The 26397-nt window shown below is 45.8% G+C and overlaps 1 protein-coding gene across 1 annotated transcript in view; it reads right to left on the bottom strand.

Moving 5' to 3' along the window:
- The window catches only part of panx1a (pannexin 1a), a 70541-nt gene extending 46397 nt beyond the window's left edge, over window positions 1-24144 (bottom strand). Inside the window, exon 1 of the mRNA XM_068034010.1 lies at window positions 23709-24144. Within this exon, the coding sequence (XP_067890111.1) occupies window positions 23709-23889 (181 nt within the window). The 5' untranslated portion in view covers window positions 23890-24144. The remainder of the gene's footprint in view (window positions 1-23708) is intronic.
- Between the last annotated feature and the right edge of the window lie 2253 nt (window positions 24145-26397).

Genomic DNA, 26397 nt, shown 5'->3' with positions numbered 1-26397 from the left:
TTTGAAAATAGCTTTGGGGAACAGGACAGGAAGAGATAAAGGAAGCAGTCCTGAAGATGATACAAGAATAGAAGGTATGTGCAAAGGCTATAGAAGCTCGTGGAAGGTGAAAAATAACATAAGGGTATACTTTTACTCAATGGTATAGACAAAGAACTTGACATACCATTGAACAATTGGTATCAAGGGAACTTTTATAGAACAATGAGATCTTGTCAATAACGAACACTAGATCCACCCATAAAAAAGGTTATAAAGGAAGAGATTTTGGAAGACCCCAGTACAGTAGGCGGTGAGAAGCAAAACTCTTGAGAGTGGATAAATGCTTACTTCAGTCTAACACTCTTGGGTCGTTCAAGAAGTCGTGAAGACATGAGGCACCAAGAATAAAAGAGGAAAAAGATGAATAAAGCTGTTCACGCATGCCAGCACTCCTGCCCAACTTGGATCTGTGCTTACTACTTGTCACAGTCATATCTTTTTGCTGTCTAACTTAGTGTGTTTATAAACAGAGGCATAGAGTACAAAAGTAAGGAAGCTATATTAAACTTTTGTAAAATGCTAGTTAGACCTCAGGTGGTGTAGTGTGTCCAATTCTGGACATCACACTTTAGGAAGGTTGTCAAAGCCTTAGCGAGGGTGCAAAGAAAATCTACGAGGATGCAGAACTTCAGTTACGTGAAGAAACGGGAGAAATCAGGGTTATTCTTCTTAGAACAGAGAAGGTTAATAGGAGACTTGATAGAGGTGTTCAAAATTATGAAGTGTTTTGATAGAGTTGATAAGGAGAAAATGTTTCCAATGGCCAAAGGGTCAGTAAGCAGAGGACACAGATTTCAATTAACTGTCAAAAGAACCAGAGGTGACATGAGGAGACTTTTCTTTAATGAGAGTTGTTATGATCTGGAATGAACTGATGAAAGGGAGTGGAAGCTGATTCAAAATAAGGGAATTGGATAAATACTTGAAGGGGAAAAATGTGCAGAGCGATGGGGAAAGGGTAGGGGAATAAGACGAATTGGATAGCTCTTTCAAAGAGCTGGCACAGGCATGATGGGCTGACTAGCCTCCTTCCATGCTATATCATTCTATGATTCTATGATTTCATATCTATTTGAAAACAAAACCAATACTCATGCTTCCTTAACAGAACAGTAAACCAAAATAAACTGCAATGCAGGAAAAATATGAATAGTTTGTGAACATTATTTTTGAACTGTTAATTTAAAGAAATAACTATAAGTAACTCTGTGCAGAGGGTCACTCAGAAATATATACAGTAAATAGTAGTATCCCTCAAAATTACACTTCCTTTTTTTTTTGATCAGACTCCACCATCTCCTACAATCACAACTCCACAATCAACTGGGAAGACACAATTGTCCCTGGTTACCCTTCATGCCATTGTGTGACTGGGTTAACTGAAGTACTCTTCAGTGCAACTAGTCCAGCTTGTTTCTAGTTTCAACTTGTTCTCTTCACATCATATTAGAGTAGCATATCAGCATGCATTAAGACAGTTCATGTGACTCTTTCTTACAGACTATTTATAAATCATAAGAGACAATGCATTTCAGCAAGAAAAATTCATCCAGTTGATTTATTCTGAAATATTGCATCAGGTTGTAATTTTAACATATCCCAAATTGATAATATGGAATCAAATTGGTGCCAGTGTGATAAGAACATTGTTCTGATAGTGGAGTAGTTTTAATATACCAACTTTCAAATTGCTTGTACATTTTGCTGACCTTCTGTGCACACAAAGAAGATTAAAGTGAAGCAGTCTAATACCCTATTTATATTAGAGCCGTGGTTTCATAGGCAGGACTACAATACAGTATTTTTAAAACCTTAAGCCAATGGAGTTTTTTTTTTAAACAAGGTTATTGCTAGTGCTCCAAATCTGCCTCACTCTGCAAATGGGCTGAATTAATCCAGTCATATTGCAGATCCATTAGCAGCAAATCCACACTATAAATGAGATGTAGAGATAGAAGGGAGAGCAAATTTATATTAAAATTGTCTGCTGAAAAGAATTGTATGCGAACTATTTACTGTGAAGCAATCATGAAGAGGGTGAAGCTATCGACTTGGTGTCGTACCTTCCTTTGATATGCAAATTGCTAGCAGCTGAAGGAAAGTCAAAGCCAGTTCCTGGAAACAAGGTGTTCAAAAAAGCTGGGAAGGAAAGCAAGAAGGCCTGGTAGCAGTAGTGATTAAAGAGAAATATAAATCAGAAAATGCTGGAAACACTCAGCAGATCAGGCAGCATTTGTGGAGAGAAAAACAGAGTTAATGAACCACGTCTGTGGCCTTTCATCAGAACCGTCAAAGTTAGAAACGTAATAGGTTTTGAGCAAGTGAAAGGGGGGCAGGGAAGAAGGACAAAAGGGAAGGTTTGTGATAGGGTGGAGGGCAGGACAGATGGGGGCCAGTTAGCTCAGTTGGCTAGATGGTTCAGAATAACGGCAACATCACGGGTTCAATTCCTGTTCCGGTTGAGGTAAACTTGGAGACCTGCCTCTTCGCCCTGTCCCTATTGGCAGAATACAGAAGGCTGTCTGTGATGCCGACAACCAAAGCAGAAGATTAATTGACAGAAGGTTTCATGGTACAAAGCCAAAGGGTGTGATAATGGGACAAGTAAAGAAATAAAAGATGTGCCTGGATGAGATGTGACTGGCAGATAGCAGCCATCCAAACACAAAGTGGAGGGATTAAGAAAGTAACAAGAGGGGGAATAAAAACAAACCAGAAAAAAAAAATGGGGGCAGAGGTTATGATCTAAAATTATACAACTCAATATTGAGTCCAAAAGGCTCTAAAATGTCCAGTCGAAAGATGAGGTGCTGTTCCTCAAGCTTGCGTTGAGCTCATTGGAACATTGCATCATGCCAAGGACAGAAAGGGAAGAGTGGGAGCAAGGTAAAGGATTGAAATGACAAGCGACAGGAAGCTCAGGGTCATGCTCGCAAATCGAATGGAGGTGTTCCGCAAAGCGGTCACCTAGTCTGCGTTTTGGTCTCCCCAATTTAGAGGAGACCACATAATTAGCAGCAAATACAGTATACTAAATTGAAAGAAATACAAGTAAATTGCTGTTTCACTTCACTGCCACTCCCTTTGGCTTTGTACCATGAAACCTTTTGTCATTTAATCTCTCCTGCCCTTCACATTATCCTAGAACTTCCCTTTTGTTCTTCCTTCTCCCCACCCCCCCCTTTCACTTGCTCAAAACCTAAAACATATATAACTTTTCCCAGTTCTGATGAAAGGTCACAAACCTGAGTACTAACTCTGTTTCTCTCTCCAAAGATGCTGCCTGACCTGCTGAGTATTTCCAGCATTTTCTGTTGTTATTTCAGATTTCCAGTATCTACAATATTTTGCTTTTGATTAAAGAGAACATTACAGTGTTGCAGAGAGAGGATGTCCTAGAGGAGTCAAGGACAGAATCTATTTGATTAGAGCTAGGAAACAATAGAGGTACCATTGCATTGCAGGGTGTATTCTATAGGGCACCAACTAGTGGGAAAAATATAGAGGAACAAATTTGCAAGGAAATTACAAAGGAGTGCAAGAACTATAGTTATAATGGGAGATTTAACTATCCTAATATAGACTGGGGTAGTAATAACAAAGGGCAGAGAGGGGCAAGAGTTTCACGAGTATGTTCAGGAGAATTTTCTACATTGGTATGTTTCTAATCCAATGAGGAAAGAGGCATTGCTGAATTGGGTTCTCAGGAATGAGATGGGTCAAGTGAATCAAGTGTCAGTAGGGGAACATTTTGGGGACAGTGATCGTAGCATCAGAAGCTTTAGGTTGGGTATGGAAAAGGACAAGAAGCAATCCAGAGTAAAAATAATGAGGGGAGGGCCAACATCAATGGGGTGAGAATGGATTTGACCCAGGTAAATTGGAATCAAAGATTGGCAGGCAAAATTGTAAAGGAACAATGGACTGCCTTTAAAAAGGAGCTAGCTCAGGTACATTTCTACGAGGGAAAAAGGTAGAGCAACAAAACCAGAGCTCCCTGGAAAACAAAAGAGATTAGAGAAAGATGAAGCAGAAAAAGGGTGCATATGACAGATGTCAGGTGGATAATACAAGGTGAGAACCAGGCTGAATATAGAAGGTTCAGAGGGGAAGTGAAAAAACAAATGAGAAAAGCAAAGAGTTTCAGAAGAGACTGGCAGCTAACATAAAAGGGAATCAGGAATCCAAAAGTCTTCTATAGGCATATAAATAGTAAAACGATGGTAAAAGGAGGAGTGGGGCCACTTAGGGACCTAAAAGGGGATTTAAGCATGGAGGCAGGGGGCATGGCTGAGGTACTAAATGAGTACTTTGCATCTCTCTTTACCAAGGAAGAAGACGCTGCCAAAGTCACAGTCAAAAAGGAGGCAGTTCAGGGACTGGTTGGGCTAAAAATTGCTTAAGAGGAGGTATTGTATAGGCTGGCTGTACTTAAAGTTGATAAGTCAACAGGACTAGATGAGATGCATCCAAGGATACTGAGGGAAGTAAGGGTGGAAATTGTAGAAGCACTGACCATAATTTCCAATCCTGCTTAGATACAGGGCTGGTGGCAGAGGACTGGGGAATTGCAAATATCACACCCTTGCACAAAAAAGGGTGTAAGGCCAAGTCCAGCAAATACAAGCCAGTCAGTTTAACCTGGATGGTGGGAAAACTTTTAGAAAATGATAATTTGGAGCAAAATTAATAGTCATTTGGACAAATGTGGATGAATTAAGGAATGCCAGTATGTATTTGTTAAGGGCAAACCACGTTTAACTAACTTGTTTGAGTTTTTTGATGAGGCAACGGAGAGGATTGATGAGGGTAATACAGTTGATGTGACCTCGTCAGCAGACGTGGTCTCTTCAGACTACTAGAAAAGATTGGATGTCCACCAAAGCTACTAAGTATCATCACCTCATTCCATGACAATATGAAAGGCACAATTCAACATGGTGGCTCCTCATCAGACCCCTTTCATATCCTGAGTGGCGTGAAACAGGGCTGTGTTCTCACACCCACACGTTTTGGGATTTTCTTCTCCCTGCTGCTTTCACATGCGTTCAAGTCTTCTGAAGAAGGAATTTTCCTCCACACAAGATCAGGGGGCAGGTTGTTCAACCTTGCCCGTCTAAGAGCGAAGTCCAAAGTACGGAAAGTCCTCATCAGGGAACTCCTCTTTGCTGACGATACTGCTTTAACACCTCACACTGAAGAGTGCCTGCAGAGTCTCATCGACAGGTTTGCGGCTGCCTCCAATGAATTTGGCCTAACCATCAGCCTCAAGAAAATGAACATCATGGGGCAGGACGTCAGAAATGCTCCATCCATCAATATTGGCGACCACGCTCTGGAAGTGGTTCAAGAGTTCACCTACCTAGGCTCAACTATCACCAGTAACCTGTCTCTGGATGCAGAAATCAACAAGCGCATGGGAAAGGCTTCCACTGCTATGTCCAGACTGGCCAAGAGAGTGTGGGAAAATGGCGCACTGACACGGAACACAAAAGTCCGAGTGTACCAAGCCTGTGTCGTCAGTACCTTGCTCTATGGCAGCGAGGCCTGGACAACGTATGTCAGCCAAGAGTGACGTCTCAATTCATTCCATCTTCGCTGCCTCCGGAGAATACTTGGCATCAGGTGGCAGGACTGTATCTCCAACACAGAAGTCCTCGAGGCGGCCAACATCCCCAGCTTATACACACTACTGAGTCAGCGGCGCTTGAGATGGCTTGGCCATGTGAGCCGCATGGAAGATGGCAGGATCCCCAAAGACACATTGTACAGCGAGCTCGCCACTGGTATCAGACCCACCGGCCGTCCATGTCTTCGCTTTAAAGACGTCTGCAAATGCGACATGAAGTCCTGTGACATTGATCACAAGTCGTGGGAGTTAGTTGCCAGCGTTCGCCAGAGCTGGCGGGCAGCCATAAAGGCGGGGCTAAAATGTGGCGAGTCGAAGAGACTTAGCAGTTGGCAGGAAAAAAGAGAGGCGCAAGGAGAGAGCCAACTGTGTAACAGCCCCGACAAACAAATTTTTCTGCAACACCTGTGGAAGAGCCTGTCACTCTAGAATTGGCTTTTATAGCCACTCCAGGCGCTGCTCCACACACCACTGACCATCTCCAGGCGCTTACCCATTATCTCTCGAGATAAGGAGGCCAAAGAATCCGATGTACATTAACTTCCAAAAGGCATCTGATAACGTGCCACATAACAGGCTTGTCAGCAACGTTCGGGCTCATGGAATAAAAGGGCAGTAACAACAGGGATACAAAATTGGCTGAGTGACAGGAAGCAGACAGTAGTAGTGAATGGTTGCTTCTCGGACTGGAGGAAGGTGTATAGTGGGGTTCAGCAGGGGTTGGTGTTTGGGCCCCTGTTTTGCTTGATGTTTATTAATGTCCCAGGCTTGGGTGTACAGGGCACAATTTCAAAATTTGTGGATTACACCAAACTTAGAAGTATTGTGAACTGTGAGAAGGATAATGATAGACTTCAAGAGGACACAGACATAGGCATGGTAGAATGGGTGGACAAGTGGCAGATGAAATTTAATGCAGAGAAGGGTGAAGTGATACATTTTTGTAGGAGGAACTAGGAGAGGCAATATAAAATAAAGGGCACAATTCAAAAGGGGTACAGGAGCAGAGGGACTCGGGGGTATAGGTGCAAAATCCTTGAAGGTGGCAGGGTAGGTTGAGAAAGTATAGGGGATCCTAGGCTTTATAAATAGGGGCATAGAGCATAAAAGCTAGGAAATTATAATAAACTTGTATACAACACAGGCTCAGCCTCAACTGAAGAATTGTGTCCAGTTCTGGACACCACAGGTTAAGAAAGGTGGACGGCATTAGAGAGGGTACAGAAAAGATTCATAAGAATGGTTCCAGGGATGAGGAACTTCAGTTACGTGGATAGATAGAAGTTGGCACTGTTCTCCTTGGAGCAGAGAAGTTTAAGAGAAAATTCAATAGAGGTATTCAAAATCATGAGTGGTCTGGACAGGATAGATAGGGAGAAACTATTCCCGTTGGCAGAAGGATCGAGAACTAGAGGACACCAATTTACGGTGAATGGCAAAAAAAAAAGAGGCAACATTAGGATTTTTTATTAATGCAGCAAGTGATTAGGATCCGGAAAGCACTGCCTGAGAGTATGGTGAAGACAGACTCATTCGAGGCCTTCAAGAGAATTGGATGATTATCTGAAGAGAAAAGATTTGCAGGGCTAGGGTGGTGGTGGGGGGGGAGGGGTGCAGTGGGACTAGGTGAGTCGCTCTTGCAAAGGGCTGGCATGGATACGACGCACTGAATGGCCTCCTTTTGTGCTGTAACCATTCTATTAATAGATGATATCATGAAAGGCTAATAAAATAGGGCAAGAAGGCTGGAGGAAAAAAGCATTATCAGACGAGCACTAAAGTGGGGAATAGTAGGGAATATTTTATGATTTTGAACTTTCATCATGGAGCACATAAAAAATGGTGCAATGATCAGCAACCCCATTGAATTTTCCATTCATTATTCAATCATCGAGCTTTTCCATTGGCTATCTTCTGAAACCTCCAGCCACCTACAATATAGGCAGAGCATCACCGCACTCAACCCTTGAAGAGCTGCTGGCTCACCAGATATTCTTCCCACATATGAAATGCATTTTCAGCACCTGAATCAATATGCACAGGGAGCATGTACAAATTAATGTATTAAGTTGACAGTGTGGAATCACGTGAGGTCAGTTGTGCTGGCAAAATGCCATGATGTGCACACGAGAATACACTCCTTCAGGTGCTTTGCTGAGACAGCCAATCAACCCAATTGTTCACATTTTAAAATTATTTGTTGAGGATGGCTTAGAAATAAACGTTTGTGTAGTCCCTGATGTTAAAAGCACCACTTTGTCAATGTTCAGATAGTTTGTGACCACTGGAAGATTATCATGCATGGCCATGTAAGATATCCTGGAAGCTGCCATGATTCATTCATTCTGTGACAGTCATATCTCCCACAGGTTTTTGCACCTCCAAGCACAATAAGCAGGTGGCTCCTTGGAGACAACAAAAGACAACATTTGTGGTGGGGAACTGGGAAGGATGGGTGCAAAATGGCAAATGATTGAGGGTGAATGAGAGTGTCGGCTGTTCAGATGGAGACTTCAGGAGGTGCCTCGAGAGAAAGAAATGAGCGGAGCTGCAAGATGTCTTGTTCTGAGAAGTGCTGTGTAGGAGAATAAAAACAAGAAATGCTGGAAATACTCAGCAGGTCTGGCAGCATCTGTGGAGACAGAAGCAGAGTTAATGTTTCAGGTCAGTGACCCTTCATCAGAACTGACAAAGGTTAGAAATGTAATAGGTTTTAAGCAAATAAAGCGGGCGTGGGGCAAGAGATAACAAAAGGCAAGGTGTTGATAGGACAGGGTCACAGAGAATAACTGACCAGAAGGTCATGCAGCAAAGACAAATGGTATGTTAATGGTGTGTTGAAAGACAAAGCATAAGTGCAGAGAGGGTGTTAATGGACAGAAAAATGAACAGTCCTGGCCCAAAGCACAAACGTGAAAAAAACAGCAGGCAGGCAAGTGGTAAGAAAAATGAATGATGAAACAAACTAAAATAAAATCAAATAAAAAGAAAAAAGAAAAAAAAACTGAAAATATAAAGGGGGGGCCCATCATGCTCTGAAATTATTGAATTCAATGTTCAGTCCAGCAGGCTGTAGTGTGACTAATCAGTAAATGAGATGCTGTTCCTTGAGCTTGTGTTGATGTTCACTGGAACAATGCAGCAAGCCCAGGACAGATATGTGGGCATGAGAGCAGGGGGTGGGGGGGGAGGGGGGGGGTGTTGAAATGGCAAGCAACCGGAAGCCCGGAGTCATGCTTTCAGACTGAGCGGAGGTGTTCCATAAAGCGGTCACCCAATCTGCATTTGGTCTCCCCAATGTACAGGAGATCACATTGTCAGCAGCGAATACAGTATACTAAATTGGAAGAAGTAAAAGTAAATTGCAGTTTCACCTGAAAGGAGTGTTTGGGGCCTTGGATAGTGAGGAGAGAGGAGGTAAAAGTGCAGGCATTACACCTCCTGCGATTGTATGGGAAGGTGCCGTGAGAAGGGGACAAGGTGTTGGCAGTAATGGAGGAGTGGACCAGGGTGTCGCGTAGGAGATTGCTTGGGAAGTCAAAAAGTGGTGGTTGGCACCTGAAAGTCGTACACTAGTCACCTTTCCTGACCTAATGAGGTCATTAAACCATTTTCAACACTGGATCCATGCCCATGGGACCACACTCCTACTGATAACAGCTTCTGAAACTTCCATCCAGGCCTGTTTAGTCTCCATGGCTGGCCTCTTCCTCCTGACCACAGGAAATAGCATGCCCCTTCTGGCCCTCACCACCTCCAGTATCACCACTAGGGGAAGCGTCAGAGAACCAGGAGGCAGCCTTACCACGTCTTCCCTCCATTCATTGCCTTCCTTCAGCAACAATGTTGCATGCAGCCATTCTGCCTGGGTCCTGTTAAATAGAAAGCCTTCCACTGACAGGTGCAGATTGTCATCACTCCCATAGTCTGTGATTGGCCTGGAAACTCGGAAGCGGGATGCTCATGTAGTGGCTGAGTAAAATAACCATGTTAAAGCCCACTCCTAATACAAACTGGTTTCCAACCTGCTTCTGGCCTCCCTGCTGACAGCTGCTTAGTTTCAATAAAGCTCTGCCTGCATAATCGATGATTGGCAAGATACATGTTAGCAGAGCCTCAAGTGTAGGCACAATCACACAGCAGTGATATATTCCAAAGCAGCATATGTCAACATTGCTACTTGAAGCAAGCACTGGTCTTTAGATACAGACAATTGATAAGTTAATAAGAATGAGATAGAATCATTCACCATTTAGGTAAAACTGTTGCTGTGTATGCTGCTATTGATGTGGGGCATACCTGAAGTGACTGTGGTGGTATGGAGGACTTTATTTACTCCTTCAATGGACCAGTACATGGAAAACTTGCTTACTCTTGTGGATGTCTGAAATGCCAAGGAGAGGGCAGTCATGACCTTCACTGCCACTAATTCAATGCTGATGTTAGACCATGCCTGCAAGTTTTCTTCCACCAGCTAACATAGGTTTGTGATATCTTCCTGCGGAATCTAAAGATCTCAAGGCATAGCTTCCCTGCCATGTTCAGGCAGATCAACTGGATAAATATTTTAGAAAGAAACAAAACCTAAAAGGGTATAAAGAAAGAGGAGATTGGCACGAAGTGAGTATCTCTTTCAGGGAGCCCAGAGAGGTGCCAAATGGCCTCCTTTTGTACTTTTACATTCTACAAATCTATAATCTAGAGGTTGAGGTTATGCCTGGTATGAATATATACGTTACATGCCCTCTGCGGTCCCAGTCAGCACTCTACTTTTTATTAATGTTTTTCTGCATATTACAGTAGGGTTTATAGCCATACAGTGGTATAACAATGGAAACAATTGCAACCCCAACTGGGTTTAGATGAATATCACTTTTTTTTTCAGAGGAGGGATATTGGGCAGAATTGGCAGAATGTTACTAGCAGTGTCCCGCAAGGATTTGTGTTGGACCCATATTTATTAACGACTTAGATGATGGAATAGAAAGCCACATATACAAATTTGCAGATGACAAAGATGGGCGGTATTGTAAACAGTGTAGATGGAAGCATAACATTTCAAAGAAATATTGATAGATTAAGTGATTGAAATCTATTTGCCACACTTGCCCAATGTAGGCAATTGAACCTAAAAAGGATAGAACAGTTTACTTCCTATATGGTGAAAAGCTAGAAGGAATGGAGGTCGAGAGAGGCTTGGGGGTCCAGATACACAGATTAAAATGTCATGAACAGGAACATAAAATAATCAAAAAGGCTAATGCAATACTGGCCTTTTTTTTAATTCATTCATAGGATGTGGGCATCGCTGGCCAGGCCAGCATTTATTGCCCATCCCTAATTGCCCCTGAGAAGGTGGTGGGTGTCTTCTTGAACCGCTGCAGTACATGTGGGGTAGGTACACCCACAGTGCTGTTAGGAAAGGAGTTTCAGGATTTTGACCCAGCGACAGTGAAGGAACCACGATATAGTTCCAAGTCAGGATGGTGTGTGACTTGGAGGGGAACTTTCAGGTGGTGGTGTTCCCATGCATTTGCTGCACTTGTCCTGCTAGTTGGTCGAGGGCGCGGGTTTGGAAGGTGCTGTCTAAGGAGCCTTAGTGTGTTGCTGCAATGCATCTTGTAGATGGTACACACTGCTGCCACTGTGCGTCGATGGTGGAAGGACCGAATGTTTGTGGATGGGGTGCCAATCAAGCGGGCTGCTTTGTCCTGGATGGTGTCAATCTTCTTGAGTGTCGTTGGAGCTGCACACATCCAGGCAAGTGGAGAGTATTCCATCACACTCCTGACTTGTGCCTTGTAGATGGCTTTGGGGAGTCAGGAGGTGAGTTACTCGCTGTAGGATTCCTAGCCTCGGACCTGCTCTTGTAGCCACAGTATTTATATGGCTACTCCAGTTCAGTTTCTGGTTAATGGTAGCCCCTAGAATGTTGATAGTGGGGGACCAGCAATGGTAATGCCATTGAACGTCAAGGGGAGATGGTTAGATTCCCTCTTGTTGGAGATGGTTATTGCCTGGCACTTGTGTGGCGCGAATGTTACTTGCCACTTATCAGCCCAAGCCTGGATATTGTCCAACTCTTGTTGCATTTCTACTTCAGTATCTGAGGAGTTGCGAATGGCGCTGAACATTGTCCAATCATCAGTGAACATCTCCACTTCTGACCTTATGATTGAAGGAAGGTCATTGATGAAGCAGCTGAAGATGGTTGGCCCTAGGACACTACCCTGAGGAGCTCCTGCAGTGATGTCCTGGAGCTCAGATGATTGACCACCAACACCCACAACCATCTTCCTTTGCACTGGGTATGACTCCAACCAGCGGTGACTTTTCCCCGATTCCCATTGACTTCAGTTTTGCTAGGACTCCTTGATGCTATACTCGGTCAAATGCTGCCTTGATGTCAAGGGCAGTCACTCCCACCTCGATTCTTGAGTTCAGCTCTTTTGTCCATGTTTGAACCAAAGCTGTAATGAGGTCAGGAGCTGAGTGGCCCGAGGGAACCCAAACTGAGCGCCACTGAGCAGGTGATTGCTAAGCAAGTGTTGCTTGATAGCATTGTCGACGACACCTTCCATCACTTTACTGATCATTGAGAGGAGGCTAATGGGGCAGTAATTGACCGGGTTGGACATGTCCTGCTTTTTGTGTACAGGACATACCTGGGCAATTTTCCACATTGCAGGGTAGATGCCAGTGTTGTAGCTACACTGAAACAACTTGGCTAAGGGCGCAGCAAGTTCTGGAGCACAGGTCTTCAGTACTATTGCTGGGATATTGTCAGGGCCCATAGCCTTTGTAGTATCCAGTGCCTTCAGTCGTTTCTTGATATCTCATGGAGTGAATCAAATTGGCTGAAGTCTGGCATCTGTGATGCTAGGGACTTCAGGAGGAGGCCGAGATGGATCATTAACTCGGCACTTCTGGCTAAAGATTGTTGCAAATGCTTCAGCCTTATCTTTCGCACTGATGTGTTGGACTCCCCCATCATTGAGGATGGGGATATTTGTGGAGCCACCTCCTTCAGTTAGTTGTTTAATTGTGCACCGCCATTCACGGCTGGATGTGGCAGGACTGCAGAGCTTATATCTGATCCGTTGGTTATGGGATCGCTTAGCTCTGTCTATCGCATGCTGCTTACACAGTTTGGCACGCAGATAGTCCTGTGTTGTAGCTTCACCAGGTTGACACCTCATTTTGAGGTATGTCTGGTGCTGCTCCTAGCATGCCCTCCTGCACTCTTCATTAAACCATGGCTGGTCTCCTGGCTTGATGGTAATGGTGGAGTGGGGGATATGCCGGGCCATGAGGTTACAGATTGTGGTTGAATACAATTCTGCTGCTGCTGATGGCCCACAGCACCGCATTGATGCCCAGTTTAGCATTGCTAGATCTGTTCGAAATCTATCCCATTTAGCACGGTGGTAGTGCCACACAACACGATGGACAGTATCCTCAATGTGAAGGTGGGACTTCGTCTCCACAAGGACTGTGTGGTGGTCACTCCTACCAATACTGTCATGGACAGATGCATCTGCGGCAGGCAGATTAAAGATGACGAGGTCAAGTATGTTTTTCCCTCTTGTTGGTTCCCTCACCACCTGCCGCATACCCAGTCTAGCAGCGATGTCCTTTAGGACTCGACCAGCAGTGGTGCTACCAAGCCACTCTTGATGATGGACACTGAAGTCCCCCACCCAGAGTACATTCTGTGCCCTTGACACCCTCTGTGCTTCCTCCAAGTGCTGTTCAACATGGAGGAGTACTGATTCATCAGCTGAGGGAGGGCGGTAGGTGGTAATCAGCAGGAGGTTTCCTTGTCCATGTTTGACCTGATGCCATGAAACTTCATGGGGTCGAGAGTCAATGTTGAGGACTCCCAGGGCAACTCCCTCCCGACTGTGTATCACTGTGCCACCACCTCTGCTGGGTCTGTCCTGCCAGTGGGACAGAACATACCCGGGGATGGTGATGGCAGTGTCTGAGACATTGTCAGGTACGATTCCATGAGTATGACTATGTCAGGCTGTTGCTTGACTAGTCTGTGGGACAACTCTCCCAACTTTGGCACCAGCCCCCAGATGTTAGTAAGGAGGACTTTGCAGGGTCAACAGGACTGGGTTTGCCGTCGTCGTTTCCGGTGCCTGGTCAATGCCGGGTGGTTTCATTCTTTTTTTTAATTGACGTCATGGCAGTTAGATACAATTGAGTGGCTTGCTAGGCCATTTCAGAGGGCATGTAAGAGTCAACCACATTGCTGTGGGTCTGGAGTCACATGTAGGCCAGCAGATTTCCTTCCCTAAAGGGCATTAGTGAACCAGATGGGTTTTTACAATAATCGACAATGATTTCATGGCCATCATTAGACTAGCTTTTAATTCCAGATTTATTAATTGAATTCAAATTCCACCTTCTGCTGTGGTGGGATTTGAACCCATGTCCCCGGAGCAATACTCTGGGTCTCTGGGTTACTAGTCCAGTGGCAATACCACTACGCCACCGCCTCCCTGTCCTATCTAGAGGAATAAAACACAAGGGTATCGAAGTCATGCTTCAGCTACATAAAGCCCTGGTTAGAACACACCTGGAGTACTGAGAGCAGTTCTGGGCACTACACCTTAGGAATGATATATTGGCCTCGGAGGGAGTACAGGGTCGGTTTACCAGGATGATATCTGGACTCTAGAGATTAAATTACGAGGAGAGATTTGAATACAAAATCGGGTTGTATTCCCTGGAATTTTGGAGGTTAAGGGGTGATTTGATTGAAGTTTAAAATATTAACGGGGAACAGATAGGATAGACAGAGGCAAACTATTTCTGCTGCTTGGGCAGCCTAGGACTAGGGGTCATAGTTTAAAAAAACTAGAACCGGACCTTTCAGGGGTGAAATTAGGGAACACTTCTACAAACAAAAAGTGGTAGAAGTTTGGAGCTCCTTTCCACAAATGACAAGTGATGCCAAATAAATTGTTAATTTTAAATCTGAGTTTGATAGATTTTTGTTAACCAAATATATTGTAGGATAAGGAGCAAAGGTGGGTATATGGAGTTAGGTCACAGATCAGCCATCTCATTGCATGGTAGAACAGGCTTGAGGGGCTAAATGGCCTACTCCTGTTCCTCTGTTTAGGTCTGATCACAGTTTTTCACTATTTGTTGCACTTGAATATGTAGTGTTACGATCAGGTTAGAAATGTGTCTCGGGGTCTTTGGCTGTCTTTACCTGGTCTTATTGTAACACGGTTTAATTTTAAACACACTGTGTTCTGAGATCCCCTTTTGTGAATCCTTGTTTACAGCTTTCCAATTGTAAGACAAAGAAATGAGCTTTCTTTGATCTAAAGCAGAAAGATGAAATTTATTAAACCTTAAACTTAAACTCTGATACGGTTAACGCCTACAGATATTTGACGCGCCCATGCTAGCATGCACACATGATACACACATACAAATAGGGACAGAAAAGAGCAGAAGATAAGTAGAACAGTTTGAGGCAATATCTTGTTACTGTTTCTCGAGCCCGCTGTAGTCCTTGATTGAAGATATGGTCTTGCATTTTGTTGGGGCCCAGTATTCTTCGTAAACCTTGTTCACGTAGGAAATTTTTCTCTTTCTGAGTTTACATGTCTTCACAAGATTCAGTTCCGTGGGAAAGAGATGGAGCAGGCAGAGAGGAGAGGAGTTGTTCTCAGTCCATGAGCACATGGCGTTGATTTCAAAATCTGCTTTTCCAGAGTTGGCCAGCAGGTGGTCATGTGACCGACTGGTTTGACCAGGTTCCTTCTGTGTATTGGGGTAGGGACTGGTTCCCTTTGTTTCCACATTGTCTGGTACTATCCAAAAATGTCTTTCCAGTCATGGGCTTGCAACTTTTAAGTTTTAATGTTCATGTGGCATAATAATGTGTGCCTCAGTCTTGGCAGGTGAGATTTGCCTGACAGTAGCTCAATGAAATTGATCGCAGTCCGGATGAAACTGAAAAGTACAGCTGGTGATACTTTGATCTCCGATCCTGCTGTCTTCACCGTCCAGAGTGTCCGTGGCCACGGCGTGCGGTAAGTCCATTGAAGAGAAGAAGGAGTAGCGGGACCCTACGTAAGCCTTGCGAAAAGGTGCCCCGAACACCCAAAAATCCACGAACAGCTCCTCGGCTGCAACTTCAAAACGCCCGCGGGAGATGGCTCGGAGAGCATCTGCAGCGCACTGTCGGCAATGCTGGTACCGGCGCACGAGGATGTCGCTCACCTCCCGAAGGATGCGGAGGAAATTTCCAGGCGTCGATGGTGGGAACTGAGGAAATGGCTTATTACCTGCACCCCCTCTCCCCCCCTTCCCCTTCCCCCCCCTTCCCCTTCCCAGCTCCACTCTCTCAGCTCACCCATCCCCCCACACCCCCTCCCCCCTCACAACCCCTTCCCAGCACCCCCCTCCCTCCACCCCTCTCCCTCGCACCCCCTCCTCCTCCTACACCTGTGTAGGGACCCTAACAACCCCACTGCCTTGTGGGCGTCTCGGGAGAGACCAAGGCTAAGGGAGTAAACCCTAACAGAAAATCCGGAGCGGAACCCCATAGGCGGTCATGTGTCACCTTTGGCATGTTTCCGGCAGTTCCTGCAGCCATACCGGTGCCAAACGTCATGCTCTGCACTCCTTTGGACACCTCCAGAAAGGCCGAGAGGGGGATTTTGATGATTGGGCAACTCTCAACCTCCATACATTCGCCCAGGCATGCACCATGGAGAGGTCACTCCATAGTTGCCTCACAGCAACTGAAACAACACGGAAGTCAGCAGTTACGGGTTATAAGTCCAGCTAAATTGGCGTAGAGATTGGGCGCCACGGGTTGCCTTTGTCGGTGGGAGAGGTCATCGCACCTCACTGGACAGCTACCGCCCGCCTCAAACCGGGCAGCCCCCAGTCAATAAGGTTCTGTCCCGCCGCAGTGCACCTGCTTCAATGGGTGCTTGGAGCTCAGGGTCATTGCCCGAAAGGTGGACTGCAACACCGCACCAAACAACATGAAAAAAGGAAAGAAGGTACCAGCCCTTCGCTTTGCAAGCTGGAACATCAGAACTATGTGTCCTGGCCTGTCGGAAGATCTTACACAAATCAACGATTCTCGGAAGACCACCATCATTAACAACGAGCTCAGTAGACTCAATATAGACATTGCAGCACTTCAGGAGACACGCCTCCCCGCGAGTGGATCTCTAGCAGAGCAAGACTATACCTTCTTCTGGCAGGGCAGGGATCCTGAAGAACCAAGACAGCATGGAGTGGGCTTCGCCATCAGAAACTCCTTGCTCAGCATGATAGAGCCTCCCTCAAATGGCTTGGAACGCATACTGTCCATCTGACTGCTCACCGCCTCTGGTCCAGTACACCTACTCAGCATCTATGCTCCAACACTCTGCTCCCCACCTGAAGCTAAAGACCAGTTCTGCGAGGAACTCCATAACATCATTAGCAGCATCCCCAACACCGAACACCTGAGCTGGGGGACTTTAATGCCAGGGTTGGAGCCGACAATGACTCATGGCCCTCCTGCCTTGGGCGTTATGGCGTTGGAAGGATGAATGAGAACGGGCAGAGACTGCTTGAGTTGTATACCTATCATAACCTCTGCATCACCAAATCGTTCTTTCACACTAAACCCTGTCAACCAGGTTTCATGGAGGCACCCAAGATCGCGTCGTTGGCACCAGCTAGACCTCATCGTAACAAGGCGAACCTCCTTAAACAGTGTTCAAATCACACGCAGCTTCCACAGTGCGGACTGCGACACCGACCACTCCCTGGTGTGCAGCAAGGTTAGACTCAGACCAAAGAAGTGGCATCATTCCAAGCAGAAGGGCCACCCGCGCATCAACATGAGCAGAATTTCTCATCCACAGCTGTTACAAAAATTTCTAAATTCACTTGTAACAGCCCTTCAAAACACTCCCACAGGGGATGCTGAGACCAAGTGGGCCCATATCAGAGACGCCATCTATGAGTCAGCTTTGACCACCTACGGCAAACGTGCGAAGAGAAATGCAGACTGGTTTCAATCTCATAATGAAGAGCTGGAACCTGTTATAGCCGCTAAGCGCACTGCACTGTTGAACTACAAGAAAGCCCCCAGCGAGTTAACATCCGTAGCACTTAAAGCAGCCAGAAGCACTGCACAAAGAACAGCCAGGCGCTGCGCAAATGACTACTGGCAACACCTATGCAGTCATATTCAGCTGGCCTCAGACACCGGAAAGATCAGAGGAATGTATGATGGCATTAAGAGAGCTTTTGGGCCAACCATCAAGAAGATCGCCCCCCTCAATTCTAAATCAGGGGACATAATCACTGACCAATGCAAACAAATGGACCGCTGGGTTGAGCACTACCTAGAACTGTACTCCAGGGAGAATGTTGTCACTGAGACAGCCCTCAATGCATCCCAGCCTCTACCAGTCATGGATGAGCTGGACAAACAGCCAACAAAATTGGAACTCAGTGATGCCATTGATTCTCTAGCCAGCGGAAAAGCCCCTGGGAAGGACAGCATTACCCCTGAAATAATCAAGAATGCCAAGCCTGCTATACTCTCAGCACTACATGAACTGCTTTGCCTGTGCTGGGACGAGGGAGCAGTACCTCAGGACATGCGCGATGCCAATATCATCACCCTCTATAAAAACAAAGGTGACCGCAGTGACTGCAACAACTACCGCGGAATCTCCCTGCTCAGCATAGTGGGAAAGGTCTTTGCTCGAGTCGCTCTAAACAGGCTCCAGAAGCTAGCTGAGCGCGTCTACCCTGAGGCACAGTGTGGCTTTCGTGCAGAGAGATCGACCGTTGACATGCTGTTCTCCCTTCGTCAGATACAGGAGAAATGCCACGAACAACAGATGCCCCTCTACATTGCTTTCATTGATCTCACCAAAGCCTATGACCTCGTCAGCAGACGTGGTCTCTTCAGAATACTAGAAAAGATTGGATGTCCACCAAAGCTACTAAGTATCATCACCTCATTCCATGACAATATGAAAGGCACAATTCAACATAGCGGCACCTCATCAGACCCCTTTCCTATCCTGAGTGGCATGAAACAGGGCTGTGTTCTCGCACCCACACGTTTTGGGATTTTCTTCTCCCTGTTGCTGCTCTCATGCGTTAAAGTCCTCAGAAGAAGGAATTTTCCTCCACACAAGATCAGGGGGCAGGTTGTTCAACCTTGCCCGTCTAAGAGCGAAGTCCAAAATACGGAAAGTCCTCATCAGGGAACTCCTCTTTGCTGACGATACTGCTTTAACACCTCACACTGAAGAGTGCCTGCAGAGTCTCATCGACAGGTTTGCGGCTGCCTCCAATGAATTTGGCCTAACCATCAGCCTCAAGAAAACGAACATCATGGGGCAGGACGTCAGAAATGCTCCATCCATCAATATTGGCGACCACGCTCTGGAAGTGGTTCAAGAGTTCACCTACCTAGGCTCAACTATCACCAGTAACCTGTCTCTGGATGCAGAAATCAACAAGCGCATGGGAAAGGCTTCCACTGCTTTGTCCAGACTGGCCAAGAGAGTGTGGGAAAATGGCGCACTGACACGGAACACAAAAGTCCAAGTGTATCAAGCCTGTGTCCTCAGTAGATTGCTCTATGGCAGCGCGGCCTGGACAACGTATGTCAGCCTACAGCGACGTCTCAATTCATTCCATCTTCGCTGCCTCCGGAGAATACTTGGCATCAGGTGGCAGGACCGTATCTCCAACACAGAAGTCCTCGAGGCGGCCAACATCCCCAGCTTATACACACTACTGAGTCAGCGGCGCTTGAGATGGCTTGGCCATGTGAGCCGCATGGAAGATGGCAGGATCCCCAAAGACACATTGTACAGCGAGCTCGCCACTGGTATCAGACCCACTGACCGTCCATGTCTCCACTTCAAAGACGTCTGCAAACGCTACATGAAGTCCTGTGGCATTGATCACAAGTCGTGGGAGTCAGTTGCCAGCGTTCGCCAGAGCTGGCGGGCAGCCATAAAGGCGGGGCTAAAATGTGGCGAGTTGAAAAGACTTAGCAGTTGGCAGGAAAAAAGACAGAAGCGCAAGGGGAGAGCCAACTGTGTAACAGCCCCGACAAACAAATTTTTCTGCAGCACCTGTGGAAGAGCCTGTCACTCTAGAATTGGCCTTCATAGCCACTCCAGGCGCTGCTCCACACACCACTGACCACCTCCAGGCGCTTACCCATTGTCTCTCAAAATAAGGAGGCCAAAGAGCTTTGTGTTACAAATCTATGATTTCTACATTAGCTATGGAATTCTGCAATTTCAATTTAGGTCAACACGAAACTAAGCAGTTCAAAACCCCATGCTCAATTATACTGAAGTTACTTTAACTGAAATTATGGCAGTGAATTGTTAAGACAGACAAATAAATATATAATAAAAGGATATAAACATATTCTGCAATGCATGCTAAGAAAGTAACAAAATGAGAGGTTCATATAATGATGTAATAAATGGAAAGATCAATTCATTGATATCTTAACCTCAATATATCACATCTTTCCAATCGAACAGCAGCAATGTGCTACAATATAATAATGTATATTAAACTTCAGACTTCCTCACCATATTTCATTATCCAAATAGGCGTGTCATGACAGGCAGTGGTGGATGAAAGTCTCCACCAAATTATTCAATTTGAAAGGCAAATATATACAATCACACTATTTAATGCGCACTGACAACAGTGTCAGATTTATGCTCAACAATGAGATGACTATCTCTTTCTACTTAATGACCATAAAGCGAATTGAATTCTCATTTATAAAATGCAGCATCACTTGTATCTTCTCTGTCAATGACAGACAACCAGTTTATGTTTTTAAAAAAGTAGCACCACCATTGAATAAATAAAGACAACAGCAACAAACTCTCCTTCACTCAGTTATTTTAAGCTTTTAATGGCCACTGACTGGGCTTTGCAGATTAAACAACTTTTGCAGCCATGGAGGTGCCGAGAGTGGCGCACTGCCCAGTGACCTCTCCTTGTCCAAACCAACCAGCGCCTGACTTCCCCGCACTTGTGCGCATTTTGCAAACTGGGCCAAAACATAAACAAAGAAATAAACACGATAACATTTCAGTTAATTTGAACAACAAAGGAAAAAACATTTTAAAAAATTGCATCTACTTTTTTCTCTCCTCAATTTTAAAACAAGACAAAACTAAAACCATGAACATCGGACCTGGGCTCAACTTTTTGTTAGCTCAGTACCCACCGTTTCCTAAAACAGGTACAAGACTGGCAGTGACCAAGTGAAACTTCTTCCGCTGTTCACTTAACCCTTCAGCCAAAGAGGAGGGTCAATTCCTCGAATTAAGGCTTCTTTCTAACAGATATCGTCTCCCACATCTACATTCAGTGAACATTTTGCTATTGACTTTGTTCTCTCACGCAGCCTCACTACTCCCATTGTGTTAATCACAGATAAAGCCAACTCTAATCACTTGCTTGTATTTGTTCCCATCCATATCCCACTTCCCCCTCCCAACCCTACTTCCTTCTGTTTGCCCTGGAAAAAACTCTCACCCAGTTCACTTCCAACTGCACTTTCAAAATTCCAGCTGTCTAGCCTTTGGCTCTCCATTCACGATGGCAATTCTGCAGTGGCATTTCTGCAGCTACCTTTCTGCTCAACCACACCCTCGCCTCCACCTTTAATGCCCTAGTCACCATGAAAACCATTATGCTCTCTCAACCTGGCCATTCCCCCCGTACAACCCTCCCTTCCGCTCCCTTACGTCCAAGGGATGCAAATTGAAATGAATATGGTGGACAATTGGTTTAGTCATTCACTGTCAGATCTGGCTGGACCACACAAAACACTATTGGGTGCTGCTCTCATCTGCCATAACTACTCACTCTTTCAGGACCATCCTAGAATGCAAAGATAACCCCCAGCTTATTTTCTCTACTGCAAACCATCTTCTTAAACCCCTCCCCACTGCCTCCTCCACCCTCACCTCCAACAAGTGTGAAGAGCTCATGGATTTCTTTGCCAATAAGATCGAAACGATCCGATCAGCTGCCTCTGCCACTTCCCTCCCTTTACTTAACCCACCGAGCCAAACCAGAACTAAGGATTCCCCTGCCCTAGCCCTGAACGCCCTCTCTTTCTCTAGTTACTCTCCTCTCGCTCTTGATGCACTCTCTGAGCTCATCTTGTCCATGAGATCCAACTCCTGCTCCTTCAACCCTATACCCACTAAGCTGCTGACCACCCAACTTCTCTTCCTGGCTACCATATTAGCTAAAATTCTTAATGATACTCTTTCAACTACTGTCCCCCTTTCCTTCAAATTTGCTGTCATTACTCCTCTCCACAAAACAACAACTTTTCCCCCCTCTGTCCTTGCAAACTACTGTCCTATTTCCAACCTAATATCCTCTCCAAAGTCCTTGATGGTGCTGTTGCCTCTCAAATCCATGCCCATCTTTCCCAGAATTTCAATTAGGTTTCTGCCCCTGCAACAATGCTGAAACAGCACTTATCAAAATCACAAATGACATCCTATGAGACAATGACAAAGGTAAACTATCCCTTCATATTCTTCTTGACCTGTCTGCAGCCTTTGACACAGTTAACCACATTTTCCTCCTCCAACGCCAACCAGCTGTGTGGAACTGCCTGCTTCCATTCTTATCTGTCTAGTCATAACAAGAGAATTATCTGTAATGGTTTCTCTTCCTGCTTCTGCACCATTAACCTTTGGTGTCCCCCAAAGATCTACCCTTAGCCCCCTCATATTTCTCATCTACATCTCCTTGGCGATATCATTCGAAAACCCATCAGTTTCCAAATGCATGCTGATGACACCCAGCTGTAATTCACCAGCAACTCCTTCTCTCAACCCTTCCACTCTCTCAAAATTGTCAAATTGCTTTACCAACATTCAGCACTGGGTGAGCAGAAACTTCCTCCAACTAAATATTGAGAATACCGAAGCCATTGTGATCACTTCCCGACACAAACTCCATCCCTCTCCAGGGCTACCGTCTGAGGCTGAACCAGGTTGTTTGCAACCTTGGTGTTCTGTTTCACACGGAGATAAACTTCCGATCACATGTCTGTGCCATCACTAAAACCGCCCATTTCCACTTCCGTAACATTACCCTTCTTTGTCCCTTCTCAGCACATCTACTGTTGAAGCCCTCATTCATGCCTTTGCCACTTCCAGGCGTGCCTCCCACATCCTACTCCCTGTAAACTTGAGGTCATCCAAAATTCTACTGCCTGTGACATAACTCGCACCAACTCCCGTTCACCCATCACACCTGTGCTCGCTGACCTGCACTGGCTCCCAGTTAAGCAACTCAATTTTAAAATTCTCATCCTTGTTTTCAAATCCCTCCAGGGCTTTGGTTCTCCCTATCTCTAATCTTCACCAGCTCTACAACCCTCTGAGATAGCGCACTTCTCTAACTCTGGCCTTTGGAGGAACCCCGATTTTAATTGTTCCACTGTCTTCAGCTGCCTAGGCCCTAAGCTGTGGAATACCCTCCCTAAGCCTCTCTATCTCTTTCTCCTCGTTTAACACATTCCTTAAAAGCTACCACTTTGACCAAGCTTTTGATCATCGGCCCCAATATCTGGCGAGATGTCAAATTTTGCTGGATAACGCTCCTGTGAAGCGCCTTCGGTCGTTTTACTATGTTAAGGGTGCTATATCAAAACAAGTTGCTGCTACTGAAGCGGTGTCACCTCCTGAGTGAGTTCATTGTACACTCGGCTGCCGCCTTGCTCATTTCTACACAGCCAGTCTGCCGGCTGAAGTCAGCAACGAGAATTCGCCACAAGCAGAGCGATTGTACAGGTATCTTTTACACAGGAGAAAAGTAAAACAACCCAACGCCCAAAAAAACCCTTCCCCCAAGATCAAAGTTGTAGAAAAGACAAAAAATATATTTTTTAACTATCTGGACAAGTAACCAGCCCGCTGAGGGCACACGCGTGGCGTGTCGCTTATAACGATGTCTGCCTTACCTACTGAGATTTCTTGAGCAAAGGCCAGAGAGATGAGGAGCAGAGGCAAGCCAGCCGACACCAGGGTGATCATCTTATCCACGGCCAGCTCCAGCCTCACTCCTCGGAGTCTGCAGCCGGCCGGCTCCTTCAGCAGAAAGTCCGAGAACACATACTCGGCTGCAGCGTGAGTTATGGCCATCGCCCGCAGTCACTCAAAAGCGGCGGTGCCCAGATGTTATCAAATAAATAAGGGCGATGCTTTCGCAGCTAAAGAACGAAGTTCATCCCCGCAATCCAGACTGTCCAAAGGGCACTCTTTGATTTCCTGGGTAGATAATGGGTGTGGGAAAAGGGGCAGCTTCCCCTCCACTGCTTCCTGCTGCTGAATGGCTCCAAGCTGATGTTCCCTCAGTTTTCCCACCCTGACTTTCTCTTTCACGTGTGCCGGCTTGAGTGTTGTTTCTATGAGCTGCACTTCCGGATGTCACGCTGCTGTCGGCTCCCCCGCTCGGAGAAGGTGGAGATTTCAGCCACACACTCACATACAGCAACATGGAATAGTGTCCCACTGCATTGTGAAGAAAGCCTCATTCACAATGGAAAGGATGCTCCACTCTGAACCATGACGTGCAGAGTACAAAGCTGCAATTCAACCAGCAGCTCCAACCATATGACTGTCAATTTAACAACTTATATTTTAAGAAAGTCTTGGATTTATATAGCACAGGACATCCCAAGTCACTTAGAATCAATCTTTCCAACTACGAAAGATGATGGACATGCAGCAAACAATCCATTTAGGTGGGATGCCTTCTCTTGGTGCACCATTTCTGATGGCTGTGAAGGCCAATTCTTGAGAGGCAGGTTCTGCCACAAGTGTTGCACATGAAGCTGCCAAGTGATGCTGTGAGTTGTTGTTTTTGACATTGGCGCCTGTTGCCAAGCTGCTGTAGCAGCTGGTCATCGTGGTAGTGCACACCAGTTCACAGGATGTATCGCCAGGTGACTCCCAGGTGCGATAGTCAACATTTAGGGCCTTCATGTCACACTTGCAAGCATCCTTGAAGTGGAGCTTTGGGTGCCCCATTGGTCATTTGGCCCCGGCTACCTCACCACACAGAAGGTCCTTGGGTACGTGACCACCTTCCATCCTGCAGACGTGTCCGATCCACCGAAGCTGCCTCTGTTTGATTAGTGCCAACTCACTTGGGAGCCCTTCCTTTGAGAGGACTACCACATTTGTGATTTTGCCCTGCAAGGATATACCCATAATGCTCCGCAGACAGTGAAGGTGGAAATTATTGAGCTTCTTTTCCTGGTAGCTGTCAGTCTCCCATGTTTTACAGCCATACAGCAAGGTGCTGAGAAAACAGGCCTTATAAACTCATCAGTTTGGTCCTCAGGGTCAGCTTGGTGTTATCCCATGCGCATTTCATGAGTTGGCCAAAGGTGGTAGCTGCTTTCCTTATGCGTGTATTAGGTTCTGCATCAAGGGACAGGTTGTCTGTCACTGTGGACCCGAGGTAGCAGAATTTGCTAACCACTTCCAGTGGGGTGTTATTTAATGTGATCGGGGCGGAGAGGCAACACTTTGTCACATGACCACAGTTTTCTTGACGCTTATTGTCAGGGAGAACAAGTTACAGGCACGGAAGAGACAGTCCATGAGTCTTTGTAACTGAGTTTCCATGTGAACGAATAGCGCAGCGTCATCAGCGTAGAGAAATTCTTTGATCAGGGTGCGACCTTCCATATCTGCAGGGAAGGTGAAGGTCCGGAGCATGGAGAAGAAGATGCCAAACAGAGTGGGGGCTAGGACACAGCCCTGTTTCACTCCATTCTTCACTCTGAAACTATCAGAAGTGGAGCCATCAATCTGTACAGTGTTGTCATGCTGTCATGGAAGGTGTGGATGAGACTGAGAAGCTTCAGTGGACAACCAATTTTTCCCAAAACCTTTTGGAGCACTGCTCTGCTGGTGGTGTTGAATACTTTAGTGTGATCTACGAAAGTAAGGTAAAGGGGTATACTCTGTTCCCTACACTTCTCTTGTAGTTGGCATATGCAGAAGATCATGTCCACAGTAGATCTGCCGGCACAGAAACCGCACTGTGCTTCTGGGTACACTCAGTCTGCAAGTAAAGGCCTTATTCATGATGTCAAGGAATAAGATGCCCCTGTAGTTCTTGCCTTTGTTTTTGTGTAGTGTGTTGATTTTGGCATCTCCTGTGGGCCAGAGCCTACTTTCCAGCAGAGAAGGAGGTCATAAAGGCATGGCAATGGATGGGATTTTTCCATGCCTGAGCAGTTTGTCTGGGATTCCATCCTTGCCGGGTGCCCTTCTGTTCACTAGGCAGTCTATGGCCTTCTCGAGCTCCAGTGATGAGAGTTCTTCATCTAACTCATCCATGACAGGAAGTTGTGGGAGAACGCTAAGCACAGACTGGGAGATGTCTGACTCACAGGAGTACAGCTCACAGTACTGTTCAGCCCAGCGGGACATCTGTCTATTTCTGTCGGTGAGCACTTCACCATCTGCCGACTTCAGGGGAGCAACTTTGGTGACAGCAGGGTCAAGCGCCCTCATGATCCCTTTGTACATAGCTTGTAGATTTCCTAAATTGCTTACAATCAATGAAGGACTTTTAAAGTGTAAGTCACATTCAAAATGTAGGAAATGTGGCATACACAGAATTCAATTTGCATA

This window comes from Heterodontus francisci, chromosome 6, assembly GCF_036365525.1.
Source record: "Heterodontus francisci isolate sHetFra1 chromosome 6, sHetFra1.hap1, whole genome shotgun sequence".
NCBI lineage: Eukaryota > Metazoa > Chordata > Chondrichthyes > Heterodontiformes > Heterodontidae > Heterodontus > Heterodontus francisci.
Note: the sequence above shows the minus strand (reverse complement) of the source record. Positions and strands in the feature narration are given on the sequence as shown.